The following is a 24073-nucleotide window of genomic DNA, read 5'->3' as shown; positions in this document are numbered from 1 at the left end:
TGCTATTAATTCATTGAGGCATTTTACCTCACTGGACAGCAGACTGCCTTTAAAATAACAGGTTTGAATACTCGTAGGGTGTTTACTATGACTTATAATCAAATCAATTAAGAAATGGAAATTTTGGTCAGGGGAATAACAATGAAATTAATTGTACAGATTGGGGCAGTATGCAAGATAATAAAGGTAGAAAGAATTGTCAGATTTACCCAGCAGAAAACATGAGGCCAGGGGTGACCCGGAGGAAAAGAAAGAAAAAGAGTAGCAGGACACTACAGATGAACTTGGTTCCTGAATGCGGGTAAGTTTCCTGGGAGCCCTGGAGGTACAACCTGTAACAAGATACTACACACCATCTCAGTCCTACCATAGTAGGCAACGATTGGTTGATGAAATCTAAACACTGTATAACACACACAAACAATTATTGTGTTATATAAAAATCTAAGTACTCTGAACCAGTGTAATTCAAATCCAAGTAACTAAAGGTCCATCTGTTCCTCCTTCTTCTCTAGAGTCTATGGGAAAGCTGAATATTATTTCAAAATATAAAACTGAATTTTATTATATCTTCAATTCCTCTTACTGGTACAATGTTAAAAAGTATTTCATTATTTTTAAACGTCTTTCTATGTTTCAAGGAAGTGGACCAAATAAAAACTTTCCAAGTCCCACTTAGGTAGAAGTGTGCAAGTTAACATTTAACCAACTTTTGAAGCAATTACCTTGCAAATGGAAGATGCATAGACTTGCACTGTTTACTAACCCGTTTCTTCTTGCTAGCTGGCAGTAGGAAGGGACTCTGATGGAACTATTTTTGAAAAGAATAAAGAAAATGAACAGAATTTCTAATCTCATTAAATCATGTTTGTTATTAAAGCACCAAATTATACAAGGTTACCAATAGTAATAGAATGATTCTTGCATCGGTCTTCAATAGTTCAAGAAGAATAATGTGATGATAAGATGAAACACAGTTCATCCTTAACCATGCCATCCAAAGACAATCACCACTAATATTTTGGTATAACGTCCCAAACTTTCTTCTATGCATATGAATAAATACACATGTGTATCCCACACAAGTACAATATCTCTAAATATGCAGTGTTTTCGATCCATGGTTGGGCAGCAGCCATCTTAACTGACATGTGGGTTGACTATGTGGAGGTAGGCACCCCTAACCCGTGCACGCCACGCTGTTTGAAGGTCAGCTGTATATGCAATATGCTCATGTCTACATATGTACTCTGTGATATATTATTTGATTTTATAATATATTTTTAAACGGTGTTTTAAAATCCAAAGTCTGGGTGATTTTAAAATAGTTTTTAAATTTTGCTTATCCATATTTGCTAAATTTTCTCACATGCTTTCCGAACGTGTGTTTTAATTATTTAATAAAGACCATAAAATCAGGCAACCATGTTTTCCTATCACAGTGCTAACATGCAATAGAAACAAGGGTAAATTGACAAGTTAATTTTAAAATTCATATAGACATGCAAAGGACCTAGAATAGCTAAAACAACTTTGAAAAGAAGATCAAAGTTGGCGGTCTACAATAACTGAGACAATATAGTATTAGCACAAAAACAAATAAATCAAGGAAATAGAACAGAGTCCAGAAATAGACCCACATATATTTGGTCAATTAATTTTTGACAATGGTGCAAAAGCCAAATGGGGTGCCTAGGCTTCCACACTCAGCAGGCTATAATAAGGCAACTCTTCTCCAAACCAGGGGTACAGTCAGAAAAGGTGGAGGAGGGAGCTGGGACAGTGGTGGTCATGAGTGCCACAGCAATATCAGTGAAGGACACAAGGGGACTCTGGAGTTCCCTCCTCACTTGGTAATAACTTCCTCTCCTCTGGGGTGGTGAAAGAAGGTGTCTAGTAGAAAGCCAGGATTTTCACTACTCTTTAATGGTAATAACCACCCCCTTCAATTTTCCCCCAATCCTGGTGTCAATGGAGGCCATAAAAGTCATGAGGCACACGGTGGTGTCAGCCTGACTTCCCAGCCCCATCCTTCAGTTCGGAGAAACCCCTCCCCACCAGGGTGTCAAGAAAGACGGAGTGGGGGAACCTAAACTTTGACCCCCACTTGGCAGTAAGTGGCATTTCCCTTTACCATAGGCAGTGTCAGAGAGAAGCTGCTAAAACAGGTTTAAACAAGATTTGGAGTCTCATAATATAATACCTAAAATGTTCAAGATATAATAAAAAATAACTCTTTGCACCAAGAATTAGAAAAACTAAATTTGAATGTAAAACAAAAATCAACAGACACTAACACCAAGATGACATATACATTCATTGGGATTATGTAACAAGCATTTTAAAGCAACTATCATAAAAGTGCTTCAATAAGCAATTACTACAAAGAAACAAAGTTTCAGCAAATAAATAGGTGATATAAAGGAAAACTAAATGGAAATTTAAAACTGAAAAATATAATAACTAAAATAAAATAAATTAAAAACTCAACAGCAAAAAAGAGAAGACAGAAGGGGGAATAATCTGTGAACCTGAAGAGAGAGCAATAGAAAGTACCCAATCTGAGCAAGAGAGAAGAGATTGAAAATGAGTTAACAGAGAATCAGGGATATGTGGGACTATAACGAAAGATACAACATTCAGGTCATTGGAGTCCCAGAAGGAGAGGAGAAAGAGGAAAAGCCCAAATACACAAAATTAATCAACTGGGGAAGCACAACACAAAATTTAAAAAATAACATATAGCAACTCTATGCAAACATATTTGAAAACATGGATGAATACATAATTTTCTAGAAAATAAAAATGAATAAAACTAACCACAAAAGAGAGAAAGAAAATTTCCTAATTATTTGTTTATTTAAATTAACAAAGAACAACCACTTCCACCAAGAAAGACCTAGGTCCAGGTTTTACAGAAGACTTCTATGAAACTTTTAAAGAAAAAATAATTCTAAAACTATGTCATTTTTTCAGAGCATAGGAAAAAGAAAACATCCAAATTCTTTTTATGAGTTTAGGGTATATAACATTTTTATCAATGCCTAAAGACAGTACAAAAGAAAACTTCAAAGAAACCTCACTTCTGACTGACAATAAAAAATTCCTAAACAAAATACTGGCAAAAAAGAATTGAGCAGCACATTAAAAGAAAAATAAATTGTTTCTGAAGTTTATTCCAGAATTGCAAAATCAGGAAAGCTACTACTAAATAAGTTGTCATATTAATACACCTGAAAAAAAAGACCATATGATCATTACGATAGGTGCTAAAAATGAGTTTTGCAATAAAGGTAAGGAGGAAAATGAGATAGGAGCTGGTAGGGTGCTATAAGTAGAGTGCAAGGTTTTCTTTTCTTCTCTTTTCTTTTTAACATGGAAGATAACATTTCTGCATCTCGAGCCAACAGTAAAAGACAACTCAAGTGTCCAACAGGAGCCCAGTTTAGTAGATGAGAAGTCTATTCTAAGCAGCACAAAAAGAATGAGGAAGCATTCCCTTTAATCATATGGAGAGATCTCAGGATCTATCATATTAAAAAAAAGTTAGTATAGAATGCTATATTTTGTATAAGAAAGAAAATTAAGAAAATATTTATACTTGTATGTTTTATTTTAATATAAAGAAACAAATGAAAGCAGTTACCTGTGTAGAAGGTGTGGGGAGAGGAGAATGGAGAACAAAGTAGCCAGAGGCAGAACAGCAGCACATGTGAGACATCATTCTATACTTTTTTATATTGTTCTGATATTAGAACCACTCTGTATTACCCATCGTCCTTCCCCAAAACCAGAAAGAAATTTCAAAAACCGATATGCAAAAGTTAGTCTGTTAGTAAAAAGTCCAAAAAAATGAACACTAAAGTTATATGCTGACCCTTCATCCTTCAGCTTCTGCATCAATTTATCCTAGTTTTCACTTTTCCTAAATCCAGATGCTGATCTCAGCCCTCTTCAAGTTCTCCAAATAGAGCCATACAAAAAGCATCTGAGTAGGAGAGGAGAAAGAAGGCAGGGCCAAAAAAGTTTTGGAGAAATAATGGCTGAAAATGACCCAAATGGGGCAAAAGAAATCAATCTGCATATTCAAACTGAGTGAACCCCAAAAAGGATAAATTCCAAGCAATCCATGCCAAGACAGCAATAGTAGTCAAATTTCTCAAAACTAAAGACAAAGACAAAAATCTTAAGAGCAGTATGAGAGAAATAACACCTTACCTACAGTTAAGAATGAAAAATAAATGAAATAAGCATCTGACTCAAAGTTAGAAAGGTAAAAACAAAATTAACTACAGAAAGCAGAAGAAAGTACTACTAAAGATAAGAACAAAAATTTGTAATTTTGAAACACTAAAGTAGTAGAACTCCAAATTAAATCCAAAAGATGGCTCTTTTAAAAGAAAAGAAAAACCACAACCACCTAACCTAGTGGGGGTGAGCGAGGGGGACAGGGAAAAGCCCAAATACACAAAATTAATCAACTGGGGAAGCACAACACAAAATTTAAAAAATAACATATAGCAACTCTATGCAAATATATTTGAAAACATGGATGAAGACATAACTCTACTAAAGATTTTTTAAAGAGCCAATGAAGGGACAGAGCTTTACATCACATAACTCACAACAGACAGTTGAGCAATGTTTTTAGGGCTATCTGTTCTCCAAAGTTCCTTGAGGGATGGATGGATGGTGTGACCCCTCCCCCTTCTACATCTTGCCAATTAGCTTCTTTCTCTTATTCTCCAAGTCAATTCTAGTACTGACTTTACACTTCCCTTTACACTGCTAAATATGATTCTAGTCTTATTAATTGATTCAGGGCAATTCGATTCAGCCCTGCAAGCTGTTCAGCAAAACAAAGCCCCCCTCCCAGACTCCCCCTACCCACCCACACAGTGAAAAGCATCTCTTTTCCTTAGAGGGTGCTAAATGTATAAGGCACACCTCTGCTCACTGCTTGTCCTAGGTATCAAACTTGTAATGTTAGCAACGACACCTTTTGGAAACATTATTCCACAGGAACTTTTACACAAATCCTTTCTTCATCCAAGTGTGGATTAAGCTAGACACTAAAATACTTACTCATTGGCTAGCTTTTATAAACATTCTGATAAGGAGCTAACCACTGACTACATAGGTTGACAGAGTTCATTATCTTCCTACTACAAAGACTATGCATTTAAGAGACTTACAAATGACTTTTTAAAGTTTCTAAAAGGAGTGATATGCAGAAATTTAGAAAACACAGGAAAATACATACACAATAAAAAGTAATGCTAGCTAATAGTTATTGCACTTACCTTATTGTCAGGACACACGCTGGCCACATGAACCACTTACACTAACCCTTTGTAGATACACTACCATTATCCACACCATGCAGATGAGGATACCGAGGGTCAAAGAATTTAAGGTCAAGGTCACAGAACCAGAAAGCAGCAGAGCTGGGATCTAAATATGGGCAATCACATTGAAAATGCTACCCTCTAAAGCATTAAACTGCCCCCAGATTCAATCAAGAAATTTATCTACAATTGGGACTTTACTAATCTTTTTTTAGTTTATGTATCATATATATTTTGCCTTCTCATTAGTTATTCCTTCAACAATTAGTTTTCCTATTTAGATAACTGAGTTAATTTCATTAATATTTGGTCCTTCTTGCTTCCTGATTTTTCTATTGATTTTATTATCCTCATGCTAGAAAAGCTCTTTAAATATTAATATTAATGCTTTATAAGCCATGTTTAATTTTCCCAGTCTGCAATTTACCTTTCATCTTTATGATTTTTAGCCTTCTAAAAAAATTATTTTTAGAAAATCCATCACTAGCTTCCTTTATGGTTTCTATGTATAGAGAGGCCTCTCCTACATAATATGAATTCATTTGTAATTTCTTCTGATTTTACATGATTTCATTTTTTTACATGTAAATTCATCTAAAGTTTATTTTAGAGAATGGTATAAAGTAGCATCTGCCTCAATTTTTTTCCTCAAACAGATTTTTAATTATGTCCATCTTTTTTTGTTAATACAAATTCTTCCCTAATTTGAAATACTACCTTTCTACTTATATCTTTTACGCTTTTTAGTCTGTTTAGAGGCCATTATGTTCTACTGAGCTGTATAATCCTGTGTTACTCTTAATCAAAACCTAAATTTTATATAAAAATTTCAATAACCAATTATACCAAACGATTATGTGCTATTGTCCCTTTAAAATTAATATTATCATCATTACTTTGCCGAAAGTTTATGGCATAAATCTCTAACCTTGATGCTACTTAACTAATCTCCAGTATTCTCAGTAATACTGAAAAATTACACTACTTACACACAAATTCTACTTACCTCAGAAAGAGTGCTCATTTCAATTGCAGTTATCAAGTTATTGTTCGTGAGTGCTTCTATTTCTATAAGCTTTTTATTCTGCATGTGTAAAAAAAAAGAAAGACCCTTTTTAATCAATTAAGATTTGGACTTTATATCATACATTAATGAATAACATCAGTTGAGAAGACTTAGAAAATTACATGGGGCCAAAAACTAGATCACATTAAGCTAAATAAAATGGTGCTACACTGTATAGTTCAAATACACACACACACACATATAAACACACACATTTTGAATGCTTTTGAACTATTACTCATAAAGTTTCCTACCAAGGAAAATTTTGTATCTTCTTATAATAATATTAATAATACATTACATGGCAAGTGAACATAGTTTGTCAGCTATAGGAATTTTACCCTCAAGTGCTGCCAGTCATTTTTCCATTTTTAAATTAATTTTTACTCATTTTAGAATTAGATCTATAGTTGCAGCGTAGCAAATCATGGGGTCTTACCGCCCTGTCTATGGACAGGGTTGGAAATTGGAAGGAAAAGCAACTACTACAACCTCCAATCTGTTTGTCCAATGAAATGCTGGGATTAAAGGAGAATACAAATAGTCTGGGAACTCCCCTCCTTTCAATTCACTGAAAGAATTACATTCACCTTGTTAAAATGTATTAATGAACCAAGCTTTGCTTATGATAATCAATCAAATGGTGAGCAAAGTATTATACTAGTTAGCAGAGCCACAAGTACACATTTACAATGGAGACTTAAGACACCTGTTTTATTAGTTTGCCCATTAACATAGCACACTCTTTCAATATTTTTTTTGCAATAATTGGAGATTTGAAAAACATTTTTAGAGCTTCTATAATAATTTAGTTAAGATTTTAATTATAATTTAGAATTCAAGCACAATATAGTTTCCATACCAAATTATTTAGCTTTAGGCGAAGAAATGTGTTCTCGAAATTCAGTTTCTCCACTTCTTTTTGCAATAACATCTTTTCAGTTGTAATTCTTCGAGAATTCTCTTTCTCTCTACTAAGAGCCTGAGCTAATGCCCTGTTGTTGTGCTTTAAAGATATTTTGAAAATAGAAGAATTGTCTGTAAAAAAAATTTTAATAGTTAATATTGAGCATATACCACAATAAATTTTCATATTCCTTAATGAAACCACTTTAGACAAAATGTATTTCACTTTGTAAGTTTTAACTGCAGGTTGGAAAAGAAGAGAATGACAATACAGATGCAGTTTTGAAAAAAATGCACTTACAGTTTGGAACTGAAAGCTAGGTAGAAGATGATAAACAAGAGACGCGAGAAATGCAGAATGTTTGTGAATACAGTTAGGAATAATACTAGGATTCTAGTATAGACACAGCATTCTAGATAATTAGATCAGTCACAAAAATTAAAATCTTAATACCTGTTGCCCTAGCTTCCTTTCTATCTCTGACTAGGAGGGAGAATGGAGAAGCTGATCCTGTATTTCTAACTGGAGATGTCCCATAGCAATTAGGATAGACAATCTGTGAAAAATTGAAAGCCAGATTCTGTGGCTTCAGAACTGAACCAATTAGTCAGTGCTCCCAAAGACCAGTTTTCAAAACCTTGAGTGAAAGGGAGCATGCTTACTAAGACATTGGCTAGACCATCTGAATGAACCCTGTGGGATAGTCTACCTCCACCCCAAATATCCTGCCTCTCATATGTAGGCATCTGTTACAATCTAAACCTGACCCCTTCTCTTTATAAGCACTATGCAAACATAATTTAAATCAGAAATGTTTTTCTGTTAGCAAAGAAACTTAATTGTGAATTCCTTGGTAAAACTCACCTTAAATATAGTATGTTCCTTTTGTACACTTACGGCATACTTGTAGTTTCATAATTTTGATTTACATGCCACTATTCAAAAACATATCCCAAAGAATAAAGTATAAGTAGATACAATGTTTATAAAAGTAATAATATTTTTAAAATACTCAGGCAAAGTCTGGGCATCTAAAAAACAGGGTCCAAAAGAGTACTTTATCTTTGGTATAGAGAAAGAAGTTTCAGACAGCCACCTTTGACATAGCAAATGGAAATAGAGTAGAACCAGTTTAGGACTTCCAGAAGGTAAAGGATAATAATGTTTTCCCGTTGCACTCCTCAAACTCAGTATATTCCTTCATAACAGTGAGTGTGCAATGGTCCCACCATAGAGAACAGGACAAAGCCACAATAGGAGGTGGGCTACTACATCGCATGGCCCTAGGGACCTGGGTAGGGGCAACCTTGTGATTAAAGATACTCAGAAGGTTCGGCTATTCACAAGGCACAGTTACCCTTTCCAGGGGTTATATCAGGAAACCTGTCCTGCTCCTGCTAAGATGGGCATGAAACGCTGAGATATTTTCTAAAGTAATGAAAATTTAGCTTGGAGAGCTTTTCTTAATCTCTCTCTCTCTCTCTCCTCTCTTTCTCTCTCTCTCTCTCTTCTCGCACTCTCTCTCTCTCTCACACCCTTCAGACATCTTAGCCCCAGAATCCATGAAACCCCATCCCTAAAATGCTCAGTGTCCTCATGATATGCTCTGGCTATATAAAATCACCCCCTATCTGGGCCAACCACCTCTAGATTGCCCATCATCAAATTGCTACAGCATGCCAGAACAATCACTTTTTCCAGCTCTTTTCTAGGAATGTCACATTGGCATTTTTCTTGCAGTATAGGAGGTAGCTGCCTTGGGCTATACCAGCCTCACTGCTGAAAATTCAGCTGTCACCACTGAGCGTAAATCATCATAACCATTCAACTAACAGGATTTGAAGGAGGTAGGAAGGACTGAAAGGGAAAAAAGTATCAGTTAACAAAAATAGTCATTTTCTAGACTTGATAAAATAAAGTACAAAATACTCTATTAATTCTCCAGGGACAAATAAAAACGTGAGTATACTTTAAAACTAATGACAATGCACTTACTTATTATTTTTGTTTTGATTTTTGAAGCAAGAGAAACATTCAACTTAGCAGTCCTTGAAATTCTTTTGTCTTTCACATGTCTCTTAATTCCTGAGGTAAAAAGTGAGCCAGTTTCTGTCACTGGGTACTCCATCACTGAAGAAAAAAAAAAAAAAAATGAAGGAAGGAATGAAAAAAAAGGAAGAAAGGGAGGGAGGGAGGGAGAGAGAAAGAAATCATAGTATTGATTAATAAAAGAAAAAAGGGCAATTGATAAACTTATTCTAAAAAAGTAACAATCATAACTTAAATGATATAATTTGTACATAAGTATTTACAAAACCCTTTGTATAAAATCTGAAAGTATGAATGTAATAAAAAGTGGTTTAAAGCAGAATCCAAATTGGTAAATGACTCTGTTTTTTCATTTAAACCTATGCTCTTATATGTGTGCCAGGAGCTAGGCTAGGCTGGGGACAGGAAATGATATGGTTATATAGGAATGCATAACCCAACGTGGGTATAGGCACTGTTTTAATACAATGTAAGAAGTATAATCTTAGATATGCACAGAAGAGCTGTACCTAATCTTACTGGGGTGGGGTGGCGGTGGTGTCAGAGGAATCAGCAGGAAATCTTAAACTTACCTATTTGTCTATCAGAGTTATGGTCTATTAGACCTGAAAATATAATAGTGGAAACAAGAAGATAATCACATTCTAATAGGACAAGAATAATGGATATAATACACGAAGCTCAGAAAGTGATTAACTCTACCTGGGCTAGGGAAAAGGATCAGAAAAGATTTTACTTGGTACAGGTGATATTGAGTCATGTACTTGGACAAGACCAACCTCCCAAGCCCCTCCCTTCCCCAAGCCTCCTTGCCTCCGTCTGCAGAGATCTGAAGAAACTCCGTTACCAGCACCTGCGTAACCCCCAATTCTCAGCCCCTCCACCACTACGTACCTCAAGTCCACAGGCCTAATCTCACTCTGCTCTTTATGTCAATCACCACAAGAACCCCCAGCCTCCAGGGTCACCCTCATCTCCCTCACCCTAATCCTCTCCAGCTCTGTACATCCCTCATTCGGTCCTGCGGGTAGGCTGAAAAATGCCCCCCCCCCCCAAAGATATCAGGTCTTAATTCATGTCATTTGAAACTTAATGTGGAAAAGGGTCCTTACAGATGTGATTAAGGATCTTATGATGGAGAGAGTATCCTGGATTACATAGGTAGGCCCCCAAATGACATCAGTAGCGTCCTTACAGGAAAGAGGCAGACATTGGAGTGATGTGGCCAGAAGCCAAAGATTGCTGGCAGCCACCAGAAGCTGAAAGAGGCAAGGAATGGATCCTCCCCAGGAGCTTCCAGAGGGAATACAGCCCTGCAGACACCTTGATTTCAGCTCAGCGATACTGACTTTGGACTTCTGGCCTCCAGAACTGTGAGAAAATACATTTCTGTTTTTTGAAACCACCCAGTTTGTGGTCATTTGTTACAGCAGCTACAGGAAATGAATCAAGTCTCCATATCTCACTCTTGCCCAACTCATGAAGTCCTTTGGAATTTACCATCCACCATCATCCAGACCTCTAGCCTCAATCTCTTTCCTAAACATTCCTCTCATCTGCTTGAACCAGCAGCTTCTCCTAGGGGGAGTGGATTCTCCTGCATTCCTGTCAGGTGGTGGCCTTTGTTTCCCCATCGCCTCCTCAAGGATGCACTGCATTCATGCTTGCAGACTATTCGTCCTCCAGCTTGAATAAAATGTCATCAGACTCTAATATCTCTTACCCCTCAGTGCTATTGCCAACTGCCAGCCTCTTAGTTGATAATTGCCTGTCCTGGCTCCCTGTTACTCTGAGAACACTGAAGCACCCTGTGGAGGGCTCTCCCATTACAATTACCTACCCATTATCCTCCGCATCTGTGCACTTGTCTTCTCTCACATTATCATGGGTAAACTATCCTTCTCAGGCCAAGCGTGCCTTACTTAGAGGTCCATGCACTGGATCTCATGCCTTCCTGCCTCCTCAAAAGCGTAACTCCAACAATTCTTTCCTCTACTGGATCATTCTGGGTCGTTTCTTTCTCCACTGGATCATTCTCATCAACATACAGACACACTGCTGCTTCCTTCACCTCAAATAACCCTGTCTTGTTCCCGCTGCATTCTCAGAGTACTACTCCATTTTTCTGCAACCCTTCACAGCAAAACTCCTTGAAAGAATTGTTCTATACTCATAGTTGCCAATTCTCTCATAAACCAACTTCACTCAGGCTTTCACTCCAATTACTCCATCAAAACTGCTTTTGCGAAAGTTTCTAAGGTCCGCCACACTGCTAAACCTAACAATGGTCATTTCTCAGTTCCCACCTAACCTGATCTATCAGCAGCATTTGATACGGTTAATTTCTCCTTCTTTCTCAAAAACTATCTTTCCTTGGCTTGCAGAACACCAGCCTCCTGGCTTTTTCTCTCCCTCCCTAACTGGCTGATCCTTCTCAGTTTCCTTTACAGATGCTTCCAGACTTTAATAGGCTATCTCCTTGGATCGCCTTTCTGTCTACACTCATTCCTTTGGTGATTTCATAGTCACGGCTAAAATACCACCTAGCCAAGAACTCAAAAACCTATGTCCTCAGTTTAACTCTTTCCTGGACTTCCCTGGATTCATATACACATAGTCGTCTACTCACAGTTCCACTTGCATAATGAAAACAGGCGTATCAAACTTAAACTGCCCAAACCTGCTGCACTCATAGAGCTGTCTCCATTTCAGCCAATAGCAACTCCATCCTTCCAGTTGCTCTGGCCAAAATCCTCACTCCCACTTTACCTTCACAATACACTTAGAATCTGACCACTTCTCAGTACCTCCACTGCTACCAACTTAGCCTAAGGCACTGACATGTCTCACCTGAATTACTGTCACAGCCTCTTATCCCCCTACTTCCACGCCTGCCCTCATTCAAGTGTTTTTATTGGTCTATACAATCTAAAACTCTCCAATGGTTCCCATTATCTCTCAGAGTAAAAGCCAAAGTCCTTACAATGGTCTGGAAGTCCGTCCACCATCTCCTCTTCCCATTCCTCTAATTTGAACTCCTCTGCCTCCCCCGTAACCCACTGCCTTCAGGACACATTGGTCACCAAGATCTCACTACTCCTGGCATCCATCAGGCATTCTTCAGCCTCAGGTCCTTGGTTGGTTATTCTCTCTACAGAGAAAGCTCTTCCTCCAGATACACAAATGGCCCATTCACTCTTCTCCTTCAAGTCTTGGTTCAAATGTCACCTTCGCAGTGAGGCCATTCACAACTGTAGCTCCTTCCCCTCCCATGTCCCATAGCTCTTACCCTTCTCTACTTTTTCCACAGCATTTAAATCACTATCTAATACACTATAGAATTTACTTATTGTCTGTCTTCCCCAACTAGAATTTACTTTGTAAGGTCAAAGATTTTTGTCTGTTCTATTCACTGATATATTGCCCAACTCACAGAACAGTGTGTGGCAAAAATAATATGAACATAGTAAATACTTGTTGAATGAGTAAATAAGTCTTAAAACTGGAGACTTTTGTCAGGTATCAAGATTAACAAAGGTGTTCCAGAAAAAAAGAAATGGCATGTATAAATGCATGAAAACAGAACATTTAAGAAAATACAAGTCATCTCTTGCTGCTGGAATGTTACTACCCTATTTCTGTTTCCCTTTAGAGCAAAACTCCTTTAAAGAGTTGTCTATACTTGCTGTCCCCAATTCAACCCCTCCCATTCTTTCTTTTTTTATTACTTATTATTAATTAATTTATTTTTCAATTATAGTAGACATTCAATGTTATTTTATATTAGTTTCAGGTGTACAGCATAGTGCTTAGACATTTATATAATGTATGAAGTGATTCCCCCCTATAAGTTTAGTACCCATCTGGCATTATACATACTTATTAAAATATTATTGACTACGCTATAATATTATTCCCTATGCTGTACATTTACATTCCCGTGACTATTTTGTAATTGCCAATTTGTGCTTCTTAATCGCTTTGTTTAACTGTTTCACCAGGCCCCCAACTCCTGGTGATACAGAGAACAAACACAAATATAGAGAACAAACTGAGGTTATCTGATGGTTATCTGAACAAACTGATGGTTTATATCTATGAGTCTGTTTCTATTTTTGCTTGTTTGTTTATTTTGTTCTTTAGATTCCACATATACGTGAGATCATATGGCATTTGTCTCTCTCTGTCTGACTTATTCCACTTAGCATAATACTCTGCAGGTCCATCCATATTGTCACAAATGGTTAAGATTTCATCAATAAAAAGGAAAAGACATTCTAATGAATGGGAGAAGATATTCACCAATGATACATCTGATAAATTAAAAAATGGGCAGAGGACCTGAATAGACATTTCTCCAAAGAGGACATACGGATGGCCAGTAAACATATGAAAAGATGCTCAATGTCACTAATCATCAGAGAAATGCAAATTAAAACCACAATGAGACATCACCTCTCACCTGTCAGAATAGTTGTCATCAATAAATCAAAAAACAAGTGTTGGCATAGATGGGGAGAAAAGGGAGCCCTCAGGCACTGCTGGTGGGATTGCAGATTGGTGCAGCCACTATGGAAACCATATGGAGGTTCCTCAAAAAATTAAAACTAGAACTACCTTTGACCCAGCAATTCCACTTCTGGGTATTTACACAAACAAATCCAAAACACTAATTTGAAAAGATACATGCATCCCTATGGTCACTGCAGCGTTATTTACAATAGCCAAGATATGGAAGCAACCTCAGTGCCCATCAATAGATGACTGGATAAGGAAGATGTGGTGCATATATACAATAGAAAACATTCCATATTACTCAGCCATAAAAATGAAACCCTCCCTTTCTCTCCTGATCCATCCACTCCAATTGAGTTTTTGCTCCCATCACTACTGTATGCAAACTGACTCAACGTCACTAGATTGCTGTTGCTAAATCAAACACACAAGTCAAGGTCCATTTCTCATATTACTTGCTCTATGAGCAGTATTTAATATCTGATCATTCTCTCTTTGAAATACTTTCTTTAGCTGGCTTCCAAAACACCACATTCTCCTTCCTGGGTGTTCTCCTTCCTCATGAACCACTTCTTCTAAGTCCCTTCTGCTGGTTATTCTTCAGCTCTCTAACCTCTTGCTATTGGAGTGCCCCAGATTTCAGTACTGGGGTCTCATCTATTTTCTATTTACATATACACTTTTGGGGCTATCATCCAGTGTCCTGGCTTTTAAATCTAAACGCTGATGACTTGCAAATTCATATCCCTCATCAACTCCAGATTTATTCATATAATTGCCTACTCCTCACATCCAAATTCGATTTCTAATATGAATCTCCACGCCCACTCCCTCCACCCAAATCAGTTTCACTGTGTCCTCTCCCTCTCACTTAATGGCAACTCCAACCTAGTTGGTCAGGTCAGAAACCTCTTCTTTCTCATTCCTCATCTACTCTATCATAAATCATGCGGGTCTGACTTTCACAACATAGCCACGTGGGCCCCTTACCACTATTTCTACAGCTACCACTCTGATCCACGTTGCCATTCTCTCTTATACATCATTGCTACTACTAAATAAGTGGTGTCCCTGCTTCTACCTCCACCCCTATTTATTCTCAACCCAGGAACCGAAAAGATCCTTTTAAAACTTAAGTAAATTCATGTCACTCCTCTGTTAAAAACCCTCCAGTGGCTTTCCATCTTGCTTAAGACTGAAGTCATAATCCTCTAAGTACTACAGGATTCGACACTTCCCTTCCCCAGTTCTCCATCAGTACCTCTCTGACCTCCTCACTGCTCTTCCTTTTGCTCAGTAAGCTCCAGCCATACTGGCCACCGTGGCATGCTCCCATCGGCAGAACCTTTGCATCCCCTTTTCCTTTGTATCAACTGCTCCTTCAAATAATCACAGGGTTTGCTCGCTTCCTTCAAGTCTTTGCTCAAACGTCACTCTCTTAGTGAGCTTTCCCAGACCAAACGATTTCAAATCGCACCCCTTTCCTCTATTGACTTAATGTCTAACACAAAGTTACATAATTTTCTTATTTATTGTCTGTCTTCTACTTCTAAAATGTAAGTTCCATGAGGGCATGGATTTTTTATCAGATTTGTTTGTATCTGTACCCTCAGTGCCTAGAAAATGCACATGGCAGCTACTGCAGAAACATTTTTTGAGAAATGACAATGGATAAATAGAATAAATTTTAAATAGTAAAAAGTGTCCAATATTAGAATGAGTCTTCTTTGAAAGTGTTAAGCAGATGTTAAGAAACATCAAGCAAATAATGGCAAGATGGTTTTAGAAGAAATTTCTGAATGGGGAAGAAACTGAACCAGGAACCTTCCAACACTCGATGCTCGATGCTTCTTCTAAAAGTTTTGCCTAAAAGAAACTTCAAGTAATAATAAAGATCATCATCTATCCCCCGGGTAGTAAAACATAAGCACACACAGAAACTGCATGCAAATTGTTGCATCTCACACACCTGAAAGGGATCCTACGGTAACACAGAAATCTTGTCCATTTCTAAAAAAAATCCAGTCAGGAAGATCAAATCTCACTTAATTAGGAAACCACAGCTGAACAGCCCTCCCAAATAAGTCAGTTCTTAGTTCCCTACGTTAATAAATGGCACTACCGATCAATCACCAAGCACCCACCCAAATGCTCATGCCAGAAATCAGAGCCTTCCTTCACATTGCCCTGTCACCCTCCACTTTAACAACCTGACCACTTACCACTTTAGGAGCCAAAGCCAGGACCCTGGACTACCATTCCAGGGTGACTTACTATACAGAAATTGAGGTATTATAAATAGTGGTTGGGCTGTGTTGGAGTCCCAGTTCCAACATTTCATCCAACATTTCATAGCTATGTGATCTCTAAGTCTCAATTTCCAGATGTAGAAAATTATAGAAAATAAGGGCATCCCAATTATAGGAAATAAATAAGCCAACGTGTATACAGTGCCTAGTATTGGATCTGGCACATAGCCAGCACTCACTAATAGTACCGTTATTACCCTGCATCTCTTTTCTGGCCAGCATCTCAGCTATCTCTAAATCAGAAATACTCAGTTCCACCTCCGATTTTCCTGAATTGGATCCCTTCTCTAGAAAACTCATCGTTCCTATTCCCTACCGAAATCCTGCCTATACATCGAGACACACCGAGTTCCAAGTTCCTCCCAGTCTGCCACCACCTCTTCGCCTTCAGCCAAGAGGTGGCTAAAGAAGCGCTCCAAAGGAGAAGGCTCCTTCAAGAACTTGGGTAGCCAGTCACTAACGTTCATTCAGCAGATACTCGTCTTTATTCAGCGTCTACAACCGGATAGATACTGTTCTAAAACACGGGAGTAGAGCAGTCACAAAACACAGAAATCCCTTCTTCAAGGAGCTGACCTTTCAACTGGCAGCTCGCTCCCCTCAACCAGCCAGGTGTTCAAACCCCAGAAACAAGAGGTAGCGACTTAGATCCAAACCAGGCACTCTCCCAACGAGCCCCCCGGAAAGGGCGCTGGGGCCCCGGTTCCGGACACCTGAAGGCGGAGGATGGGCTTGACCGCAGATCGCTGGGGGTTCGCCTGACCCAAGACTCAGGAGGACAGAGCCGGGAGGTTCGGCCCGGGGAAGACACGGATCCCACCACGCAGGGGGAGGCCACGCCAAGTGTCAGACGTCACCGACTTACCGCTTTTTTAGCGTGGAGAGACCACCGCTCAGCTCCCGGAGCCCGGCGCCCGCAGCCAAAGCTCAGGTTTAAACTCTGCAGCCGTTGGCGTTTGCCACATTAGCCAATCAGGCCCCGAGAAGGCGGTGCAAAAGAACGCTGTTACCAGGAAGTGGGAGGTGAAAGGGGCGGGACCAGGCGAAGGACAGGAGGGGGCATGGCCAGGAGAACCAAACTGACCCAGCCGGTGGGGAAAGGGGCACCCTGGGGCTTGAGCGCGGGTGGCTGCACTGCCGCCTGATGAAAAAGGAAAGGATCCTTTGACAAAACTATCTCTATCAACCAGATGTCTAAAAGGCCTGACAGCCACCTGCAGTTTGTTGGAAAGTTTTTGTTGTTTATGACACCTATTGTGAGACTCCCAGCACACATCTTACCTTTTCTTCTGTGTCTTTGTCCTGTGATGACTGCACCGTTATTTAGTTTTCACTTGGAAAAAGAGGCAATGAAATTTCTTTGGAAATCCTGGATCTCATCAATATTTAGGTCTTGTGCTAATGGTCTGTTTTAGCTACATGTACAAGAATAGTATTTTACAATATACACAAAATACATAAAAATATATATTATTATGCACTTTATGTTCCAAGAGAATTAGCTTAGTTTCCTTTCACAAGTGACTTTCATAATCTATACAAATAATTTGGAAAAACTATATGCAGAGAATAAAATTTCCTTTTTGTATGCCATTAGATTGAAAATAAAAATAGGCTGTTAAATCTAGGGTTTAATAATTGATTATATAATGATATAGTCAACTTCATACTCTTGTCAATATTTTGTTCATTTAGGGACATTCGAGGCTCACACCTTTCCATTTTTCTTTAGAGAATCCAGAGAAATGAAGCAAAACATGACTTTGAGTTAGACCTTTTAGTCTAATATATTTCAAAATCAGTCGCCAAAGAGATCTGGCTACATGAATCTTACGTAAGTCAAAACGTATTTATTTTGGTCTAGCTGCTAAAGTTACAGCATATAGTACAGTACAAACTTCAATAATAGTGGTTTAGAATGTAATATACTGGTTATAGAAATTTCTGGTTATCTAGGGGTTAACTAGCACTATATCTTGTTTACCCAACCTGACACATTAAATGCTCAATATTTCTTATGTGTTGTTTTTAAATGAACCATGTCATGGCTCTGCCATTGAGTGGTTATTTAATTTTCTCCAAGTCACTTAATCTTTCTGAGTTTTTGTTTCCTCATTTGTAAAATGGAGGTTAATAGCAACATCCAATATATTTTTATGATGGTTCCCAATCAACAGACCCTTTTGTTCAAATACATTAATATTGCTTTCCTCCTGACTCATTTTGTAGCTATAACTTCAAAAGCAAAACAAATAGAAAGAGGGAGACTGGGCAGTCAGAGGTAGGAAAGATGTTAAAAATTTTATCAAGACAAGAATGCCAACATCTCTTTTTCAAAAAGTGCTGATTATCTTATCTCAGAGAAGTTGAGAGAATTTAATGAACCAAGTGCTTTTTAAATTCTAAAAGCTCTTGAAAATGTAAATTCTTATCATACACAACCATAAACTTAAAAAGTATAATTAATTGGGCTGAATTTAACCTGATCTCAGATTGCTTTCGGGTCTTTTGCTTTTTGGTATAATGGATAGAGGCAGGTGCCTGGACTAGGAGTGTGAAGATGCAGTTAATTTTATCTTGAATACACATTAGTTGTATGTTCTTTGTTGCAAGCTCCTTATCTACAAAATAAACCAATTAAATTAAATGAGCTCACAGTTCTGTTGTGTTACTCTCCTGCACAAGGCACTGGTTTTGCTTCTCTCCCTTCATTTTTCTTTATTCTTATTCTCATTGGTTGTCTGATTTCCTCTCTCTAAAGGTAGATTCCAGTCAATTAAAATTTGATTATCCTAACCCACACTCCCCACACTAATAAAGGGGTAGAAGGAAAGGGAGAAGAGGAAGGCTAACCGCCAAACAACACAACAAAATTCTTCTTTAACATCTCAGCATTACTAAAACAAAAATCATCCAAGAAAAATCATCCCTGAATGCCCAGTAGAAGACATACTGCAAATCAATAAACTAATAAAAGAAAGTAAAAATAGTGTACTTACGTCTTATTAAACCACCTGATCTGTCTGGCAGGTTGAATTGCACCAAGAAAAACTAACCCAGGCTGACAGAAACAGGAAAGGACAATGGGTGGTTTAATGCAGTTCCGGAAATGATAGCGATGTGGGCTTCAAAATGGGCAGGAATAGGGGGCCTTGGCAGCAGACAAGGACCCAGCCACTGTTCAGCCTTTGAAGAAGCCACTGATCTCGCACAATCAGCAATAGCCCTACGTGCTGCCGCGGGAATCATCACTGCGGCTGTCTCTGGGAAAAGTGGCAGGACTGTGCTGCGGTTCCCCCATCCCTGCTACTGGGCATCACTAGTTCCTTTTGCTAGGTCTGGATCATAAGCTGCAAGCCCTAGCTGCAAGGGAGTTCTGAACCTTCAGCCTGTGTCTGACATTTTCAGCTTCGGAGTGAGAGGCCTCCCACCTAGACTCAGGAAAGGCATTTTGAGCTGGAGAATCAAAAGAAAGACAAAGGTTCATTTCAGTATTTTATGCTACTTTACTGTAATAACTATCTCTATTTTCTTTGATGGAAAGACTTCCTGCTGCGCCAGGTGAAAGATAGGTAATAAATACAATAGCATTGGATAACATATATCAAGAGTTTACCATGTCCTAGGCACTGTGTCAAGGCCTTTATATACCTTTTTAATTCTCACAGTGATCCTATGTGGTAGGTACTATTATTTCCTTTTCACATTTGAGGCAACTGAAGCACAAAAAACTGAAGTAATTTCTGCAAAGTTTAGTAAGCAGTGCTGCTGGGATGTGAACCCAGGCAATTTGGCCTGGGCCTCTGAGGTAATAAAAGAGGCTTGTCATCTGTCACTTCAATTCGAGGCATGACATCCATCATGTGAATTTCCCCATGCTGCCTGCATGCCAGCCTCCTCTTTTTCTTAAATATACATTTTTTGGGAGAGTCCCTTTTGCTCCTGGCATTATGCTAGGAGTAAAGATGAATGAGGTAAACGCTCTTTCCTTAAGGGAGAAGGCAGATAAGCAAACAATCCATTCCTTTGCATTAGGATAAGTAGAGACTTGAGGTGATTCAAGATTGCTTCTCTGGTCTAGGCAAGGGCAGGCAATATGTAATAGGGACACCAAGTGTTCTTATCGCTAATTGAGATATGCGTGGGGGGCGGTGAAGAGGGGAGGCTCCCCTCTGGAGGGAAAATATAATCAGGGGTCTTAGTCTACCCTTTGGCTGGCTGGATATCCTCCAGCAGCAGTTGCAATTGCAGCTCCTTCACCTACATACACAATACTGGTCCACATGCTGGTCTGTATTAAGAGACTTGTGTGGGTCTACTTCACAACCTCTGTCCTGTGCCTCCACAGTGAATTACAGAAAGGTTTAAGTATTTATTTACTCAAGATTTCCAGTGATAAAATTCAAACCATACAAAGTGGAGGCTTAAAAGGCAGCTGTTATGCCCAGTGGCTTTACGAGTGGACTTACACTTACATGTACCATCCAACAGTGCAGGGCCCTGAAGCCCACATCTCCAGAGTTCTCGCCACGTGGACGTAGTTCCCTGGCTGCTGGAGAGATCTCCCAGTAGATCTCTGTCTGTACCCTTCCTGATCACATCCCCCTCCTCCCTTCTACTACTCACTGCAAATGCAAAGAAACAGCACTTGTGGAAAATAATGAATTCTGCTGGGTAAAGTCCCTGGGGAATACCTAGGTGGAAATGTTCAGCAGGCATGCAGATGTAAAACAGGGAGCTCCAAAGAAATGTCTAGATTTGGGAGTCAGTGTGAACAGCAACAAAAATCACTGCAGTCGATTAAGTTATGGAGGAAGAGTGTGTAGAACACAAAGAGGGTAGAAGGTAGACCCTGGTGAACATCGTGTATGGAGGAAAAATGAAAGGGCAACAGGAGAGGCAGTGAGAGGTTGGAGGAAACACTGGCCCCCTGGAGGCCAAGGGAGGACCTCATTCAAAGAGGGGAGAATAAATCTTGTCTTAAGCAGCAGGGAGATGTGAACAATAACAGCCCTGGGGATGAATAGTTAAGGAGTCACTCATTTCTCAGCAAAGAGAATGCAGAGATGAGAACATGCAATTCCTTAAGGATAAAAAGAGAATGACAACAGCTACAGGGGAATACAGGGTGTAGGGAGGGTTTGTATTCTTTTCATAGGCTGGGGGAAAGGTAAAGAGGGAGAATGGATGATAGAGAAAAGAGGTGGGTAGTGATGGAGCAGAGTTCTGTGGTTCCAGAGGTTGGAACAAGGACCAGGCCATGGACTGAAGGGTCACCTTTCCTCTGAGGCAGGAAGATGAGATGAAAGACCAGATGTAGACATAGATGAGTTTGAACACAAAAGGGCTTTGTAAGCTTTCAAAGTCATGTTATTATCTATCATTCTATTTAAAACTTTCGCTTACTTAAAAAAAAGACATCTCTACATTTAGAACATTTTGATACTTTCATTTAATTTAGTAAAAACTAAGGTCAGAGACATTATTTGGACATGGGCCAAAACTTTCTCATCTCATGGAGGTAAAAGGAAATAATTAGTGTGTGCCTAAAACTCTCAGCTGTTATTATGTCAACCACTATACAAAGTTACAGCCTCTTAAGAAACAGTCAGTTATAGAAAAAACATAAAAAATTACTGGTTCCAAACTGAGTTGCCTGCTGACTAAAGCACTGCAGAATTTAAGAGGGCAAGATAAATACACTAGATTGCCGATTCCTCCCAATGTAAAAATTTAGACAATAAATATAAATAAACCCAAACAAATAGGCTCATCAAATCAAATTATTCTAAGTAAGCCAATGCAGAAACCTGTAAGTAGCTAAATATTTATCATAACAGTTGATTATAGAAAACATTGTATCTTCTCACATCCCCTTAATTTTATTAAGACAGGTAACATAGGTGGTTTTCTTAAGATCATATTTGCCACTATTTTATATGTAAGTAATGAACTATATAAGGAGTGGTAGAAATTATTTAGGAAAAAAGGATAAATGGCTAATAGATGCTAGATCCTATGGGGTTACAATGATAGAAAGTTCATACTGACAAAAAATTTTACAGACTAGTAGATGTGACGTAAACATTATTATCAATGAAAGGTGGTCCATGTTCATTGCCAGAACAGTAGCAGAGGAGAGACCGATTGCTATTTGGTTGCAGATCCAGGAAGCCAACATAGAGGACAGTTTATGTGACCGAGGGGGTTGTGGTAGGCTAAAAAAAATGGTCCCCCAAAGATATATTGACTTCCTAATTCCTGGAACTTGTGAATATTATATGGCAAAATTGTGGGTATTCCTTTATTCTGAAAAAGAGTCTTTGAAGATTTTGAGATGAGGAGATTATCCTGAATTATCTAGGTGGTCCCTAAAATGTCATCACAAGTGGTCTCATGAAAGAGAGAGAGAAATTTGACACACAGACTCACAGAAAGATGGAGGAGAGATGTGGTGACCCAGCTCAGCAATGTCAACAGGCAACAGAAGCTGTAAGAGAAAAGGAACAAATTCTCAGGAGAGCCTTCAGAGGGGGTTTCCATGCTGACAACTTGATTTTGGACTTTCGGCTAGCAGAATTGTGAGACAATTAATTTCTGTTGTTCTAAGCCACAAGTTTGAGGGAATCTGCTACAGTAGCCTCAGGAAACTAATACAGGGGTCTTGAAGGATGAGTAAGGTTTCACCAGATAAGGACTGCAGTGTTTGGAAAGGGGCATTTTATTTTGAGAGAAGAGCAGGATAAATGCAATAAAAATGGGGGGTGGAGGTGGGGAGGAAGAATGGTTAAATTTTCTAATGAATATTTCAGTTCAGGTATAATGTAAACATACAGGCTAGGTAGGAAAGGAGGGATAGGGCAATTGTTAGGCAATGAGGATGAAGGTAAGTTTTTTTTGTTGTTGTTGTTTTTTAATAGATTTTATTGGGGAAAGGGAACAGGACTTTATTGGGGAACAGTGTGTATGTCCAGGACTTTTTTTTTTTCCCAAGTTGTTGTCCTTTCAGTCTTAGTTGTGGAGGGTGCTGTTCAGCTTCAAGTTGTTGTCCTTTCAGTCTTAGTTGTGGAGGGTGCAGCTCAGCTCCAGGTCCAGGTCCTGTTGCTAGTTGCAGGGGGCGCAGCCCACCATCCCTAGTGGGAGTTGAACCAACCACCTTGTGGTTGAGAGGACACGCTCCAACCAACTGAGCCATCCGGGAGGCAGCTCAGCTCAAGGTGCCATGTTCAATTTTAGTTGCAGGGGGCGCTGCCATCATCCCTTGCCGGACTCTAGGAATCGAACTGGAAGCCTTGTGGTTGAGAGCCCACTGGCCCATGTGGGAATCGAACCGGCAGCCTTCGGAGTTAGGAGCATGGAGCTCCAACCACCTGAGCCACCAGGCTGACCCGCAGGTAAGTTTTTAATCAGAAAAGGGATATAATCGGGGCTATGCAGAAGATATATAACTGTGTGAAAACTTAACTAACTGGAGTTGAATATCTATTATTCTTTTTAAAATCTTTCTCTTAAGAGAATGTAGTCAAATACTGGGATCTAAAGTTACTTGGATTCATTAATCCCTCCCCCTCTTCTTTCTTCAGTGTGACTGTGTTATTCGTTTGAATTATGGTTATGTTTAGTTTTATGTCTGTTTGTGTATAGTTTTATAGTTTTTCCCTACCTTTATATGCATGTGTGTTTATACTCCTATATATATTTTAGTGTGTGAAAAAGTAACTAATTTCAAAAGTCAGAGCTTTATGCATAGATGTATTGGAAAGCATCACTCCTCTCTTTTTATCTTCTATTTCTTTCCCACTCCCAATTCCTTACCACCTACATTAGTTTCCAGTTGCTGCTGAAACAAATTACCACAATTTCGTAGTTTAAAACAACA

At 38.8% G+C, this 24073-nt stretch overlaps 1 protein-coding gene across 4 annotated transcripts in view; it reads right to left on the bottom strand.

Moving 5' to 3' along the window:
- Positions 1-17154, bottom strand: part of SGO2 (shugoshin 2) — a 33238-nt gene extending 16084 nt beyond the window's left edge. For 3 of the 4 annotated variants that reach the window (XM_019746475.3, XM_074339769.2, XM_088793994.1), the window contains exons 1-5: positions 17060-17154; positions 9317-9451; positions 7277-7452; positions 6355-6432; positions 726-811 (exon numbers count right to left, since the gene is read on the bottom strand). In XM_019746475.3, the coding sequence (XP_019602034.3) occupies positions 726-811; positions 6355-6432; positions 7277-7452; positions 9317-9449 (473 nt within the window). In that variant the 5' untranslated portion in view covers positions 9450-9451; positions 17060-17154. Of the gene's footprint in view, positions 1-725; positions 812-6354; positions 6433-7276; positions 7453-9316; positions 9452-17059 lie in introns of those variants that run through there. The other variant, XM_088793995.1, reaches the window with a different exon arrangement.
- Positions 17155-24073: the final 6919 nt, after the last annotated feature.

The sequence above is a fragment of the Rhinolophus sinicus genome, chromosome 17, assembly GCF_057876585.1.
Source record: "Rhinolophus sinicus isolate RSI-liver-muscle chromosome 17, RSI-T2T, whole genome shotgun sequence".
NCBI lineage: Eukaryota > Metazoa > Chordata > Mammalia > Chiroptera > Rhinolophidae > Rhinolophus > Rhinolophus sinicus.
The sequence above is the reverse complement of the archived record's forward strand: the minus strand, read 5'-3'. Positions and strand labels throughout refer to the sequence as shown.